This window comes from Podarcis vaucheri (assembly GCF_965113315.1).
Source record: "Podarcis vaucheri genome assembly, chromosome: 2".
In the NCBI taxonomy this organism is placed as follows: Eukaryota; Metazoa; Chordata; class Lepidosauria; order Squamata; family Lacertidae; genus Podarcis; species Podarcis vaucheri.
This window is the reverse complement of record NC_138760.1, coordinates 2,493,408-2,509,193: the sequence shown is the minus strand read 5'-3', so window position 1 is coordinate 2,509,193 and position 15,786 is coordinate 2,493,408. Positions and strand designations below refer to the sequence as shown.

The following is a 15,786-nucleotide window of genomic DNA, read 5'->3' as shown; positions in this document are numbered from 1 at the left end:
TGTTATTTTCTGTGTTGCCTTTGAGCGGTTTTTGGTGCAGTTTGTCCATAATTTTGAGCCATGTGTGTGGAAGGAGAGTGATAATTAAATAAATAACTAAGGAGCGGGAGAACCATGAACTTCACCTTGAGGTCCCTGGAAGCAAGCTAGGTAATAATATAAAATAGTAATAAATACTTAGGGCTCTATGTACATGCTTAGATATGCACATAGAGCTCCTCCACACGAGAGAGGACCAATCATGCTGGCTATGATGGGAACCCCCCCCCCCTTGCAGCTGCATGGGGAGTATTAAAGCAGGCTGTGTTGCCTGTTTGAATGTATCCCATTTTTTGGAAGGACGCTTTACACAGAAAATCAGCATTGCAGGGCATATAGCTGAGCGTAGACTTTTCCCTGATACCCTGTTTTCTCTCTGCAGGGAGGGTCTCTCTCCCTCTCATGCACATGGGTAAGCTTTCAAACTCCCCGCATCCCGTGCTTGCTGCTTGAATCCCTGCCACTCCAGGAAAGGCCCTGCAGCCACCAGGGGGGGGCCAACTTGAATAAAATATTGCCTGCCCCCCCATCAATCATGGTGCGCACATATCATTTGAATGGCAATGTGGGGGGCATCCCCCCTTAAATATATTATTGGGGGAGCCCAAGGGACCCCAGCCTCTAGGAGTTAGCCTTCTATGGCAGCCACCCACTTGCATGTATAAAGTGGCCATGAGGAAAAACCCTCCAGAACATGAAATGGTCCCACAGGAAAAGAGAGCGCCTTGACTGCGAGCTTCCTGGCCAGAGAGGGGCTAAGGGAGAGGAGATTCCCCTCATTAAGTCTGACAGATGTGGGGCCTCTTGACAATAGGATTAGCCCCCTGGCACGTGGCCTCCTCAAGCTCTGCTTTGAAGGGGAAACAATGGGCTGTCCGCTCTCTGCTCGGTTCACCAGGGGTCACTCGTGCAGACATGAGGGCTTCTCATTCTGTGAGTTCAAATCCTTGCTCCTTTGCATGCACCATCCGGGAAACACACAAACAGGAATATTTGTATTCATGCACCCCTCCAACTGCCAGCATTTTCTCATTGGCTGCTGCCTCTCTTGCTTTTGTCTCCTGCCAAAGGAAAGGCACCCTCTGAACCTGTTGGAACCATCTGCTGGTGGAGGGGGAAGTGGCACAAGCAAAGCGAGTGCCTCAACAGGCAGATTGATGGGCCGCAATCTGTTCTCTGCTACACACACACACACACACACACACACACACACCCTTCCCTCCCTGAGCATCCCAGTCTGGAGATGAAGAGGACATAACACCACCCATCAGCTAATGAATTAATTAGTAGTCCTGATAATCCCAGACTCCGAGAGGGCAAGCTCTGTGTGAGATGATGATGACTTGAATTGAGTGTGCCTGGTGTTGGCATGTGGGAGAGAGAAGCACATGCCATATAGACCCTCTTAGGAGCTCAAACCAGTAATTACATTCAGCAGGGAGCCTGGTGAATGTGGCTGGTGCTACTAATAACAGAGAAGGGAGAGTTAATGGCAATGGCAACCCACCCGCTACCATCCCACCTTTCTGCTGCCCTGTCACAAGGATGTTCAGCAGAAAGCCAGCCGTGGCAAAACAGACTTCATTCTCACCCTTCAATGCAATTCTGAGCATGTTGTTTAATCAGAAGTAAGTCCCGTTGTGGCTCACATCCTAGTACAGGTATGGTACTGGACTCCAACTCCCATCAGCCTCAGCCAGGAGCATCTGAAGGGCCAAAGTTTCCTCATTCCTGCCCTCATAAGTAAGTCTGCTTAAGACGGCGACCATCATGGATGCTGTTGAGAGTAACAATTCTGCGTCTCCTCCTCTCTGCCCTGTTTCATAAGGCAAAATATATGAAGTCATGTTATTTTGGTAGTTTATACCTGTTGCGCATCTTTGTCTGTTAGCAGGGAAAGGTGGATGAAGAGATGTGGGGTCTTCTTTTCAGCAGTTGCTAAGCATTTTCTGTCATTTATAATTATTGCCTCAACTTCCACTGTTAAAAAAACTGCAAGGTTTCTAGTCCTCATGGATTATTACAAAAGGTTTGAAATGGTGCGGATCATGCTAGTGAGGAAGGCAGAGGTAATATTTCTAGTGCTTGGGGCGGGGGGACTTCACATCTCTAGTGTTCCTGCTTCTGCCATAACAAAAAAAAGTTCTGCCCCAGAGGACAGGAAGAGATTAATGGGTTTAAGTCACAAGTGACTTGAGTTAAATGTGCCTGGTGTTTGATTTTAGCTGAATAGAGGGAACTCCTCAGTGGTAACGACCTATACTGTAAGACCCCTGCCAACTCTGTCCCTATTTTTCTGCATGTTCACAAGAGGTGAGGAAGAGAGAGAGAAGCGTAATAGCTGGTGTTGGTGCAGGACATGGTGAACAGCCACCTGAAACATGTAATGGTCTTCAAGTTGATGTTTCAGGAAGCTCTTAAGATAATTAAGATGAAAATGCAGTAAATCTCCCTATGCAATTAAAGCCAGTGAATAAATCTATTGCCCAACCTCTCTTATATTCTTGCTGTATGTGTGTTCATGCACACACACACTGAAAAGTTAAACATTGGTAAGCAAGACTAAATATTTAGAACTGTATAAAAAAATTAAAAAATTGTCCAGTAGCACCTTAGAGACCAACTAAGTTTGTTCTTGGTATAAGCTTTCATGTGCATGCACACTTCTTCAGATATACACGAAAGCTTATACCAAGAACAAACTTAGTTTATCTCTAAGGTGCTACTGGACATTTTAATATTTTATATATATATATATATATATATATTTGCTTTCGTAGATTTTCACGGGTACAGGAATGCAGGTTTTGGTGTCTTCGGGTGTCTTCCCGTGTAAGAGTCGGGGTGTCTGTGCGACGTTTCGACGAGGTCTCACTCGTCATCTTCAGGCTGGTGCTTTCGGCTTCTTGTTACTGGAACAGAGCAGAGTCTGGTGTTTGAGTTCCTATAAATACTGTTGAGGGGTGTGGTGTATAGCCTCCAACGTTCTGGGTAGAGAGGAAGTTCCTAGATTAGTGTGCCTTTTCTTCTTTTGTTCCTTAATTACTTGAGGGATATCTTGGGTGATTTCATGAGTGATATTCTGAATATCACTGGGTGGGTCATTAATTACTTGAGGGATATCTACACAGATCTGGCTGGCACAAGGCACAAAACCATAGCTCGCCCCTATACACGAAGCCAAGCCAGAGCACAACTAAATGCAGCACAGCCATCTTCTCAGAAAAACTCTTCACAAGCTCAAGAGGTCAAGACACGAGAGCTTTAGCAACTAATCTACACTTAATGATCCACCCAGTGATATTCAGAATATCACTCATGAAATCACCCAAGATATCCCTCAAGTAATTAATGACCCACCCAGTGATATTCAGAATATCACTCATGAAATCACCCAAGATATCCCTCAAGTAATTAAGGAACAAAAGAAGAAAAGGCACACTAATCTAGGAACTTCCTCTCTACCCAGAACGTTGGAGGCTATACACCACACCCCTCAACAGTATTTATAGGAACTCAAACACCAGACTCTGCTCTGTTCCAGTAACAAGAAGCCGAAAGCACCAGCCTGAAGATGACGAGTGAGACCTCGTCGAAACGTCGCACAGACACCCCGACTCTTACACGGGAAGACACCCGAAGACACCAAAACCTGCATATATATTATATATATATATATATATATATATATATATATATTTGCTTTCGTAGATTTTCACGGGTACAGGAATGCAGGTTTTGGTGTCTTCGGGTGTCTTCCCGTGTAAGAGTCGGGGTGTCTGTGCGACGTTTCGACGAGGTCTCACTCGTCATCTTCAGGCTGGTGCTTTTGGCTTCTTGTTACTGGAACAGAGCAGAGTCTGGTGTTTGAGTTCCTATAAATACTGTTGAGGGGTGTGGTGTATAGCCTCCAACGTTCTGGGCAAAGAGGAAGTTCCTAGATTAGTGTGCCTTTTCTTCTTTTGTTCCTTAATTACTTGAGGGATATCTTGGGTGATTTCATGAGTGATATTCAGAATATCACTGGGTGGGTCATTAAGTGTAGATTAGTTGCTAATGCTTTCGTGTCTTGACCTTGCTCTGTTCCAGTAACAAGAAGCCGAAAGCACCAGCCTGAAGATGACGAGTGAGACCTCGTCGAAACGTCGCACAGACACCCCGACTCTTACACGGGAAGACACCCGAAGACACCAAAACCTGCATATATATATATATATATATATATATATATATATATATATATATATATATATTGCTTTCGTAGATTTTCACGGGTACAGGAATGCAGGTTTTGGTGTCTTCGGGTGTCTTCCCGTGTAAGAGTCGGGGTGTCTGTGCGACGTTTCGACGAGGTCTCACTCGTCATCTTCATCTTTGAAGATGACGAGTGAGACCTCGTCGAAACGTCGCACAGACACCCCGACTCTTACACGGGAAGACACCCGAAGACACCAAAACCTGCATATATATATATATATATATATATATATATGCAGGTTTTGGTGTCTTCGGGTGTCTTCCCGTGTAAGAGTCGGGGTGTCTGTGCGACGTTTCGACGAGGTCTCACTCGTCATCTTCAGGCTGGTGCTTATGGCTTCTTGTTACTGGAACAGAGTTCCAGTAACAAGAAGCCATAAGCACCAGCCTGAAGATGACGAGTGAGACCTCGTCGAAACGTCGCACAGACACCCCGACTCTTACACGGGAAGACACCCGAAGACACCAAAACCTGCATTCCTGTACCCGTGAAAATCTACGAAAGCAAATATATATATATATATATATATATTTCAACTGTGTCAGACCAACACAGCTACCTACCTGTATTTAGAACTGGATAGAGGTGGGTGAACATGAGACACTCTTCTGAAAAGAAGTGAGTGGAATTTTTAACATTTTGGATTTTTATCAATTTAATTTTAGTTTTTTGTCATCTGTTTGCATTTATCATCACATACTCTAGGAAACTACCAAAACGTGTGAGCATGCATGCATATAAGACAAGATAGGTTTCATGCCAAACATGACATTTAGCCTTGTCACAGCAGGACTTAATTTGAGACAAGGCTCACTGGGGCTTTGTCTGTCCCCTGGTAGCTGAGCTTGGCCTTCTTAGGCATGAAATAATGGTAAAGTTTGTACATTTGAGTATGGATGAGCATGGAAGTAAGGCAATCAATGTCTCCTAGTAATGACTGCTATATATTACCTCCAGAGCCAGAAGCAATATGCCTATGGTTGCCACTTGCTGGGAATGACAAGTGGTCCTTCTTGAAGACTTTCCAGACACATATGGATAACCACTTTGGGAAACTAGAAGTGCCTTTGGTCTGATCCAGCAGGGCCCTTCTTGTGTTCAGGTACAGAGTCCTCAGCACTGAATGGCTGCAGTAAAATGCCCACAACAGTGAGGGCTTACAAGGCATCACCTCTCATATTAGAAACTAAACATCATTTCGCACATAGTAGGATTTTAAATGCCTTAAGTGGTGTTAGCATCGTCCTTCCTCCCCCTCTGCCGACAAGGCTTAATCTGAGCTAGGGCGTTAAAGAAAGCTTTAACTCCGCAATATATCTACATAACGGCCTCGGAACATGTGCAGGTTTTCTCTTCTTGCGCACACATGCCCCAAGAAGCCACAGCTACTTCTGCCCTGCATCTGAGATGGCAGAGATGGGAAGGCAGGTGCTTCGATGTCAAGTTCTGTAGCTTTCTGGGAGGTGGGATGCGAAACCTTTTATTTCAGAAATTCAGCGCTGGCTGGGGTTCCAGAAACTAAAGGGAGGGAAAACTTTCCTTGCAGACGTCCACTGCAGGCGTCCTTGCTGCTCTGCACTCCCTTTTCTCTACCCCAAGTGGGAGGAGCTCCCGGAGGTTCCAGTCAAGCGGAAATCGCCAACACCAGAAAGCTTTTCAAAAGTGTCGGGATCCCGAGGAGTTCTCCAGAAGCAAGAGGAGGAGCTGCCCGGAGAACTTGTGGTTCTGGAAGAGGAAGCAGCAGAGGAAAGTTCCTGAACGCCTTCTAAGTGCCGAGACCGCGCTGAAAACCCAGCGAACAGAGAGGCACAGGGTCGACAGCCGTGACCCAGAGGAGAGCCTGTTATTTTGTGTTTTCTAGCGCCAGCGGGTGGGAAAAAAGAGAGACCGGGAAAGGCTCAATGGCAACCCGGGACTAAAGAAAGAGGCTCTTTTCCTATAGCGGAGGGGAGGGAGCTGTCCCCGGCCTCTGGTGCTGAAAGGTCCTACCGCTGTGGAAGAATGTTCGAGGAACACTGAACACTCAAGAAACCTTTGTTGGCTTGTCAACAAGGAGCAAGCGGGAGGTGGTCGAAAGGCTACCCTTTAGCACGGTAAGAGGGGCTGGGAGTCATTTGCCAAAGACTGCTTTTTTGTTTTTTTAAAAGGCATTTCCTTCTGACTAAAAGGGTGGTGCAAACTGAAATTGTATGTACTTTTCCTTAAGTTACGGCCTGCAGGTCTGAATCTGAACTCACAAATTTGTTCCCATCTAGAACCCTCAATTCACTTGCAAAAGTAAGTTTGTGTAAGCCAGGTGTGATTAAAGTCTTTATTCATGTTAATTATCGCTATGAAATAGGGTTAAGAGTTCAGGAAAGCGTAATTTATCAGTTTGAGCATTACCCCAAGACTATGCTTGAGCTGTCTTCCAGTCTACAAGGTACATAATTAAAATGACTTTGTACATATTATTTACCTCCCTCGGCACATTTTCAGTTCAGTGCGCACCATTTAGGGGTGGGAACTGGTGGCTGTTTGAACCACAGATTCTAACCATGCACCTACATCTAATGTGTGGTAAGGTAGTACAGATAATCAAACTACCTGGAGGTAAGAGAATGCTCACACTGTGTATTTTGGTTGTCTGCATGGGCATTAATGCACAGTCAAGGTGATTAAAGATAGACGAGTGAGTTTCTGCATCTTTTTCAGTGCTTGTGGGTGGGTGGAAAGAATGTGTAATTAAATCTGAATGAGAATCTATGAGAACAGAAGGAAATGTATCATTCCTGGACAAAAGGTATGACTTTTTACGTATGTGATACAAGTGTAGAACAGGTGGTTCTGATTTGTGTTAATAGTTCTCCACATAGACTTGATAATTTGGAATTTGAGATTAATTCATCCATGGGAAGCGGATGAGTTTAGGACTGTTTATCTAAGTCAGAGCTAGTGACCCACTAGAAAGCTCTGGAATTCATTCTGTGGGAATTTAGATTCATATCCCAACTCATGACCTTTACTGGGGAACTTTGGGGAAGCTGCTGTCATGGTCATCCCTAAAACTACAAATTCTGATGATTTCCTTTGAAGGCTTGTTTTGAAGACATCTGTGAAAACATAATGTAACCCACAATAAGTGTTAGGCAGATTATAAGTCTAACACTGATTAATGTACAGCTCCATGCATTGCAATTGCGCTGACATATATCTTTGCAATCTCCTTTTGCAAATATGAGAGCTAAAGCATCTTGTTTGTTCCATGAGCAGCTTGTTATTCCATTCCATCCCTCTAAAGAGTCCCCCCCATCCCACTTAATTTTATTGCAAATTCATGAATCCATTGCTTTTGCTTCTAAGCACTGGAGAATAGCTATACCTCTGCAACAGAAATCAGGCTTTGCACACTGAAAGTCCTAGCTTCAGGTCCCAGTACCACTTATTAAAACTTTGGACAGCAGCTATCAGTCAGTAATACTGGGATAGATGGACCAATGGTTTGCCTTAGGAGGACAAGTCATTTCACATCTTTGACATTTGTCTTTCCTCTTCCTGTATATTTTTGGCAACTGTATTATTATTATTATTATTATTATTATTATTATTATTATTATTATTATTATTATATCCTGCCCATCTGGCTGGGTTGCCCCAGCCACTCTGTGTGCTCCCTTGCTCTGTTTAGTAAGCCAAACATGCCCCATTTATTTGGAAGCCGATAAGAATAAATGAAATGTGTGGAACAACGATATATATAAGTGTGTATGTGTGTGGAAGGTCCTATTATGATCTATAAAAAGAAAAACTAATGCAGAATATGGATTCATACACCCCATACATTTAAAGCACATTTTTAATCTCAAAGAATCCTGGGAACTGTATTTTACCCCCATAGAGCCACAATTTCCTGCACCCTTAACAAACTACAGTACCCAGGATTCTTGGGGGGGGGGACTTTCAATGTATGGTGTGTAAGCAGCCGAAACCAGATATCTGGTGGCCCCATGGCTATTTCAAATGCGGAAACATTATCTTTTTTTCTGTGCCCCTTGGCTGTGCCCCTTCTGGCTCTGCTTTACCTGAGACTTCCCCAAGTGCATTGAGAGACAGCTTGTCGAGGAATATTAACCAGATGTGCCAACCCTTCCATCCCATTGCTTTGGGAAGAGAGAGAGAGGAATCATAGCAGGGGTAGGGGAGTGCTTTGCTCATAAGGGTTCTTTTACCTGGGCTGATTTGCTCCATCCATATATTTCTTGCAGGGTCTAATCCTAGTGGGGCAGCAGGGTAGGGGTGGAGGAGCAAGCTCTAATTAACAATATTTTATCAGCAAAGCATGTGATAAATGTCACCATAATGTGCAGAATGGCCCAGAATTCCAAACACAAACTTTTAGGTACATGTTATTGAGAAATCAGGAAGTACCTTGAATACTATCTAGTACAGTCCCTGTCTGAAAGCAGATCCTAATTATTGGATTGTTTCAATAATAATAATAATAATAATAATAATAATAATAATAATAATAAAAAAAAATGCACATGAATAACCAATTGCATAACTATATTTTCTATATAAATGGTATGACATTTGGTTCACATTTGAAATTTAGCAAGAATTTGCAGTGGGTTTTAATCTTAAAAGAAACCTAATTCATTTGTTGCTTGTTCAAATTTGGTTTTTTAAATTCAGTAAAGAAGGTTATTAAAAAATAGAAATACTCATTTAATTGTGTTGAATTTTGAAGCAACAGCATAAAGTTTTAGCCTGTCAAATAAAATTATTTTGCACTTTCATAAGCCCTAAACTTTATAAAATAAAATTTATAAATGGGAATTATATATGCGGGAGAGAGACTAAGAGAATACAAATTTTTACTTCAAGCAGATTCAGGTTAGCAGATGTTAACTTAGCAGAGTTTCTTTCTGTTTCTCTTAATGCTATTCTTAAATCTGTATGCGCATAAATTGTAACCCATTTGGCTGAATCCAAAGAATCACATAATCAAGGAGGATTTGAGTTTCTGTTTGTCAAAAAGCATCCTCTCGTGTTAGGTAGTAAATCACTTCTGAAATAGAGGGGACTTTGATAACCACTTTGTGATACATCACAGAGTTTTGCTGTTCATTGCAAGTAGTCAAGCATCCTACTGGGCTAATGTAGCATGGCTATTTGAATCCTGGTCATTGTGTCATCATCATCATCATCATCATTAAAAATGATACTTTTCAGATTTATAAATTCACTAATTTTACAATCATTTTAACATTTCAAAACTTGACATCCTTCCCCCTCTTTCTGCAGTTCCTAAAATTTACTTTAATATCTTCTGCATATCCAAATTAACTTAATTTGCTCATTTATTCATCTACTTTAAATATATACTCCTGTAAAACTGCATGTTATTACAATAATCCTGCCAGGGTATTTATGTGTTTACAATTTATATAAAAATATTCAATAAACCATTTCCATTCTTTTATAAAAAGTTTATCTTGAATTCTTACTCCTCTGGTAAGTTTCGCCATTTCTGCATATTCCATAAATTTTTGTATCCATTCTTCCTTTGCTAGGACTTCTGCTTCTTTCCATTTTTGGTGAGCAACATTCTTGCCGCTGTAGTTGCATACATAAATAAGTTCCTATACAGTTTAGGTAGTTCTGTCCCTATAATTCCCAAAAGGAAAGCTTCTGGTGTTTTTTTTTTTTTTTTTTTTTTTTTTTTTTACAAACATTATTTTAAACATCCCTTTCATTTCATTATATATCATTTTCCAGTAAGCTTTAACCTTACTACAAGACCACCACATATGATAAAAAGAACCTTCTTTCTCTTTACATTTCCAGCACTTATTTGATTTAGATTTATACATTTTTGCCAATGTACTCAGTGTTAGATACCATTGATATATCATTTTCATATATTTTTCTCTTAGACCATAACATGCTGTAAATTTTATATCCATATTCCACAATCGTTCCCATGCTTCCATGTCTATATTATGACCAATATCTATTCCCAATGTATCATTGAGGATTTTACTTGCTCATCCTTTGTCTCCCATTCCAATAATATTTTAGACAGCACTTTTACATTCCATTCCGTCAGGTCTCTCTCCAATTGTGATATTTGTTCCCAAAACCCTCGTATCCTATCTTTCTTAAATACTCCATGCTGGTAACTTTCCTTATAATTCCTTAAGTTCTTTTAATTTATACTCTCTTCCCTCTTGTTTTAATAATTTTTTGTAAGTTCTCCGCCCTTCTATCATATTCTTTGCCACTATAGCTTTCAATGATGAGAACCAAAGTGGTGTTTTTAATAAATTCTTGGATTTATCCCATACTCTACAATTTTTCCCTAATTATATGATTTGTAAATCTTTTATGAACTTTCACCTTTTCATAGCATAAATAAGTGTGCCAACCAAAATATTGTCGTGATCTTCTAAGTCTAGAATATGTGAATTCTCTAACGTCATCCATTCCTTCAACCAACAAAGACAGGATGCCTCATACTATGGTCTCATATCTGGCAGGGAAAAATCTCCTCTTTCTTTTGCATCCATAAATATTTTATGTTTTATTCTTGATTTTCCCACTTGCCAAATATATTTAGAAATATCTTTCTGTCATGAGTTGCAACCAACCTGGTCATTGTGTCTTGCTCTGTTCTCAGTTAAAATGGTGGATATTTTAGAGCTGAGCTGAAAGATCTAGTCATTTGTTTTTTACCTTTAAAGTTGTATTTTAGTCCTACAATTTGTTGTGCATGTTCACAGCTGTTTGTCACAATCACTAGTATCCCTTGTGCTGTTGTTTCCAGTACCATTTTCCTTCTATTTCCTTTCTTCTCAAGGCATCTCAGTCAATCCTGGATCACATAACTGGATGTGATGATGTCACTACACAGCATTACCCATATTATTTTGCTGGTGGTGGCACAATGGAAAGGAAGCCATTTTGAATGAGGGCAATGCCAGCTATATATAAGAAATTCTAGCCAACCAGGGATCATTCTAACAACTAAACACTTTTGTAGCCCTTTCACATGTAATTCTGAAAAAAGTGCTAGAGGACCCCCCACTCACCGGCCTGCCAATGAGAGTTTTTGTGAGAGAGTGGGAGCCTACACTTTCAGCTCATTCAAAGATCATTGAGATTTAAGCTTTCATCATTTCTAGATCATTTCACAAAGCTATATGGCACTGGCAGAAGGAAACAGAAGTTGTCCTTAAGCTCAGACAGAGTAGTGTGTGTCAGTTCAAGGCATATCCGAAGGACATTTTCCTCACCCGGATGTGACTGCAGCGGGCCCAGCCCAGGCCCAGTCACTGCACCAGCTTCGGGTCAGCACAGCAATTTGCCTGCCCCTCCCTCTGGTACCTTCCACCCTGAACAGTATGAACAGCAGGGCTGTAGATGTGATGCTGACCCTCCTGCTCTGCTAAGCCCCCACCACAACCCAGCCCAGGGTTTAGCTTGCAGCCAAAGCCTGAGCAGTCTCACTTATACCCAACAGGTCAACCACCACCATACTCAACAGCAGCCTGCAGATTTGCACACTTTGTGTGACCCACCAAACCAGAGACAGTACACTAGCCATGTACGGTGACTTACTAAGGGTTTCTTAGCCTCCTTGCTTGTTTTTCAGTTCTGTGTAGGTAGCAAAAAGGGTGACATTCATTGAAGTTCTCGAGAGCCATCAAAGGAGCTGCATTCACTTGCTGGATCCCAAGTTGTTCTCTCTAGTCAAGAGACAGTGACTGGTCCATATTTACCCAGTAAGCCTTGTGGCTCAGTTGGGGTTTGCACCTGCATCTCCCCAGGTCTAGTTCAATGCTTGCCCCACAACACTGCACTGCACCCCTAGGAGCAGGGCCTCCCGCTGTCACAGATCAGGTGCATGCAAGTATCTGGCCCACATGTGTTCCAGGGTAAGGCTAGGTTTGCTACATTCTAATTACTTACTAAAACATAATTAGGGTCTGCTTGGAGCCTATGGGACACACTACCCATTTGCACAACAATTAACACTTTAATCCATTATACAAGTCCCATCAGGCATATTAAAAGTAGGATTTGCTACACTGGATGAGGCGACGGCCAGTTGACCGATTAGTTGGATGGCACATTTTCAACAAAGCTGCTTACACATTAAGCTTTATTAAATGAGTACGTCAAGCTGACAAGCAGTTGATTATCATGAAACCCAGGCTGTTGTTTTTTCCTGTTCTTTCTCTGTAGTGTTGTCGTAGCATTCATTATTCACCAGAGGCTGACTCCTACGCTGAGTAGGATCAATCTGCACCACAACATTTTGTTGTAGGTCCCTGTATTTTAAATGTGAAATTCTGCCTCAAAATTCAAACAACAGAGAAGGACAGACATCTGATAAATAAATTATGAAGCTAAGAATCCATCACTGAAAATGTCCAACAAAACTTAGTAAGTTCCATTAAAACAATTGGGTTTAAATTAAATCTCAACTAATTTGTTCTGTTGGATTCTATGTACAGTGGACGCTCGGGTTGCGAATGTGATCTGTGCGGGATGCACGTTCGCAACCCACAGCGTTTACAACCCACATTGGTGCGTTTGCGCACTTGCAGGTTGTGATTCGGCTCTTCTGTGCATGTGCAAAGTGCAGTTTAGTGCTTCTGTGCATGCGTGACTGCCGAAACCCAGAAGTAACCCGTTCTGGTACTTCTGGGTTTCGCCGGTCCGTAACCCAAAAAAACGCAACTTGAAGTGTCTGTAACCCGAGGTATGACTGCATCTTCTATTTAAGGAATGATTATTAACTTTAGTTGAATCAGGACCTTTAGGTATAGATTTTTATCCCACCTTCTCACTATGCTCAGAGTAGCAGAGTGTTGAGATTATGAAAACTCAGAGAGATTCCTATTTTATTATTTAATATATTTTAACTTCCTCTCCAAGTTCTTACAGATGTTTCTGTGATTGAAGATGCCCCTCACCCCAATTAGCATCTGATTTTATTTTTGGTACAATTTGGTGACAACTCCAATTAGCTTTTCCATACAAATCTGTTATGTGGCCTATGGCATTTTTTCATTTGCTTGCATGGAACTCAGGTTACAAGGTATAATTGTGGATCTAATCTTCTCTCACTCCTAAAGGAAATATTCTGATCATCTGTTTCAGACCAGTGCAGCCTATGACCAACCAGTATGGTCTCCCCACCAGGGCTTGTAAACCTTCTGCATTTGCTTCCTACCCAGCAGTTTAAAAACATGAGGGGGTGATGTATCAAGCACCATCAGGCTAGTGGGCTTCTTTTGGTTTTGTGCATTTGCAAGCTGTGCAGGTCTATGTTTATGGCAGGGATGGTGAGCCTGTGGCCCTCCATATGTTATTAGACTACAACTGCCATCAGTCCTGACTGAGAGCATAGGCTGATGAGAGTCCAATAACATCTGGAGGGCCACAGGTTCCCAACCCCTGCTTCCAGATAAAACGCTATAGGAAGATTAGAGAAAGGTCAGGGTTAAGCTGCACAATATGCTAAATAGACAAGGTTGTCTCCATCAAATTTTTATTCAGAGTATACCCATTAAAATTAATTGACCTAAGTTACTTCTGTCCACTAATTTCAATGGTTCTGCACTGTGTATGACTGACATTGCATACAAGCACCACAGGCTAGAACAGAATGGTAGAACATAATTTCCTGGGTCATACCTCTTTATATAAAATGATAAAGTCATCTTGTGGACCTGCTCATTCCTGAATTTATCTGGATTTGTGGTTGCTGTTTTTTCCAGGTTCAAGGGATGACCAAACTCTACAGCAAGTCCAAAGAAATGGCCGAGCTCATATCATCTCAACCATGGATAGATGAAGCCCTAAGTTCCCAAGATGAGATGAAGGAAGAAGATAGCAGGCAAGCCTCCTATGGGATACTTGCTGGACTTAATGAAGAGCATGACAGTATTGAGGAGGAGGAAGAGGAGGAGGAAGATGGTGGGAAACCAAAAAGAAGGGGGCCAAAGAAGAAGAAGATGACCAAGGCAAGAATGGAGAGGTTCAGGGCCCGCCGGGTGAAGGCTAATGCCCGGGAGCGAACACGGATGCATGGGCTCAATGATGCTCTGGATAACCTTAGGCAGGTGATGCCCTGCTACTCCAAGACACAGAAGTTGTCCAAAATTGAGACACTCAGACTTGCCAGGAACTATATATGGGCTTTGTCAGAGGTCCTGGAAAGTGGGCAGACTCCAGAAGGGAAAGGTTTTGTTGAGATGCTATGTAAAGGTTTGTCCCAACCAACCAGCAACTTGGTGGCTGGCTGCCTGCAGCTGGGACCTCAAACCCTGTTCTTGGAGAAACATGAGGAGAAAAGCCCTGTCTCTGACTCAGCTGTGCCCAGCCACAATTTTTCTTACCAGTCTCCTGGGCTGCCCAGTCCACCGTACGGAAACATGGAGGCCCACCTTGTACACCTAAAGCCTCCCACATTCAAAAGCCTTGTGGATCCATCCTTTGGCAACCACCACCAAGACTGCACATCTCCGGCATATGAGGGCCCCTTGACACCTCCCCTGAGCATCAGTGGAAATTTCTCCCTAAAACAAGATGGTTCTCCAGACCTGGAAAAATCATACAGCTTCATGACCCACTACCCATCTGTTAGCTTGAGCAGTACTCATGGGCACAGCTCTCATTTCTCAACCTCAGTGCCCAGGTATGACATCCCCATAGATATGAGCTATGACTCCTATCCTCATCATGTGGTTGGGGCCCAGCTCAATGCAATATTCAGTGAATAACCCAAGAAGATGAATCCCCTCATGGATTAAAGGAATACGATCCTTTGTAGAGATGGCGTGACATCAGTAGAATTAATACTGTGAAAAGGAGTTTACTTGCTCTACTATGATCAGACTAGTTTCATGGGCAGTCATACCACATTCCTCTGAGCACAAATATATTTTAGTTGTGTTGGTTTATGGGCTTTCAGACAGGTCCCCATGCAGCTCCAAGTTTCTTCATGGTTTTTGCATTTAGGATGCAGACACAACATTTACAGTTAACAATGGAGCTGATTTGGAGTATCCTCATTGCATCCACTACAAACATCCCCCCCCTTTCCAGGGTCAAACACTGGAATGAAAATGGCTCTGCATGCTTGCAGCAGAAGCTGGCAGTGGGTGGTGCTGATTAACTATCAGCCATGACATCACCATTACACCACCATATTCAGTTCCCAAAGCAGCCTTGCAAATGCAATAAAAAAGGTGTGTTTTTTTTTTAAAAAAAGGTGGATTGTTAATATATAAATTAATATGAGTACATAAAATAAAAGTTGGAAAGCCCACTCAATGCAATGGGGAGAGGCAGGCAGCTGACCGATTAATCCAATGTTATTTCTGCCAAGCAAACTGGAGTCAGAGTCACACCACAGGCAAAGAAACTGTTGTGTCTTCTCTTTCTTCACATTTAGATTTGCCATTTTGCCCTAAACTGAGTGTTCTGGGCTTCCA

General features: G+C 42.3%; 1 protein-coding gene across 3 annotated transcripts; it reads left to right on the top strand.

Moving 5' to 3' along the window:
• The first annotated feature begins 5,841 nt into the window (after positions 1-5,841).
• On the top strand, positions 5,842-15,549 carry NEUROD4 (neuronal differentiation 4). Of its 3 annotated transcripts, none has more exons than XM_082208854.1 (2): positions 5,842-6,390; positions 14,068-15,549. In XM_082208854.1, exon 2 carries the CDS (start codon positions 14,077-14,079, stop codon positions 15,070-15,072), a length of 996 nt encoding a protein of 331 aa, XP_082064980.1. In that variant the 5' UTR covers positions 5,842-6,390; positions 14,068-14,076; the 3' UTR covers positions 15,073-15,549. The 3 variants fall into 3 exon arrangements, with proteins under 3 accessions (XP_082064980.1, XP_082064981.1, XP_082064979.1); XM_082208855.1 differs by lacking the exon at positions 5,842-6,390 and adding an exon at positions 11,343-11,628; XM_082208853.1 differs by lacking the exon at positions 5,842-6,390 and adding an exon at positions 12,134-12,216.
• The last annotated feature ends 237 nt before the right edge of the window (positions 15,550-15,786 follow it).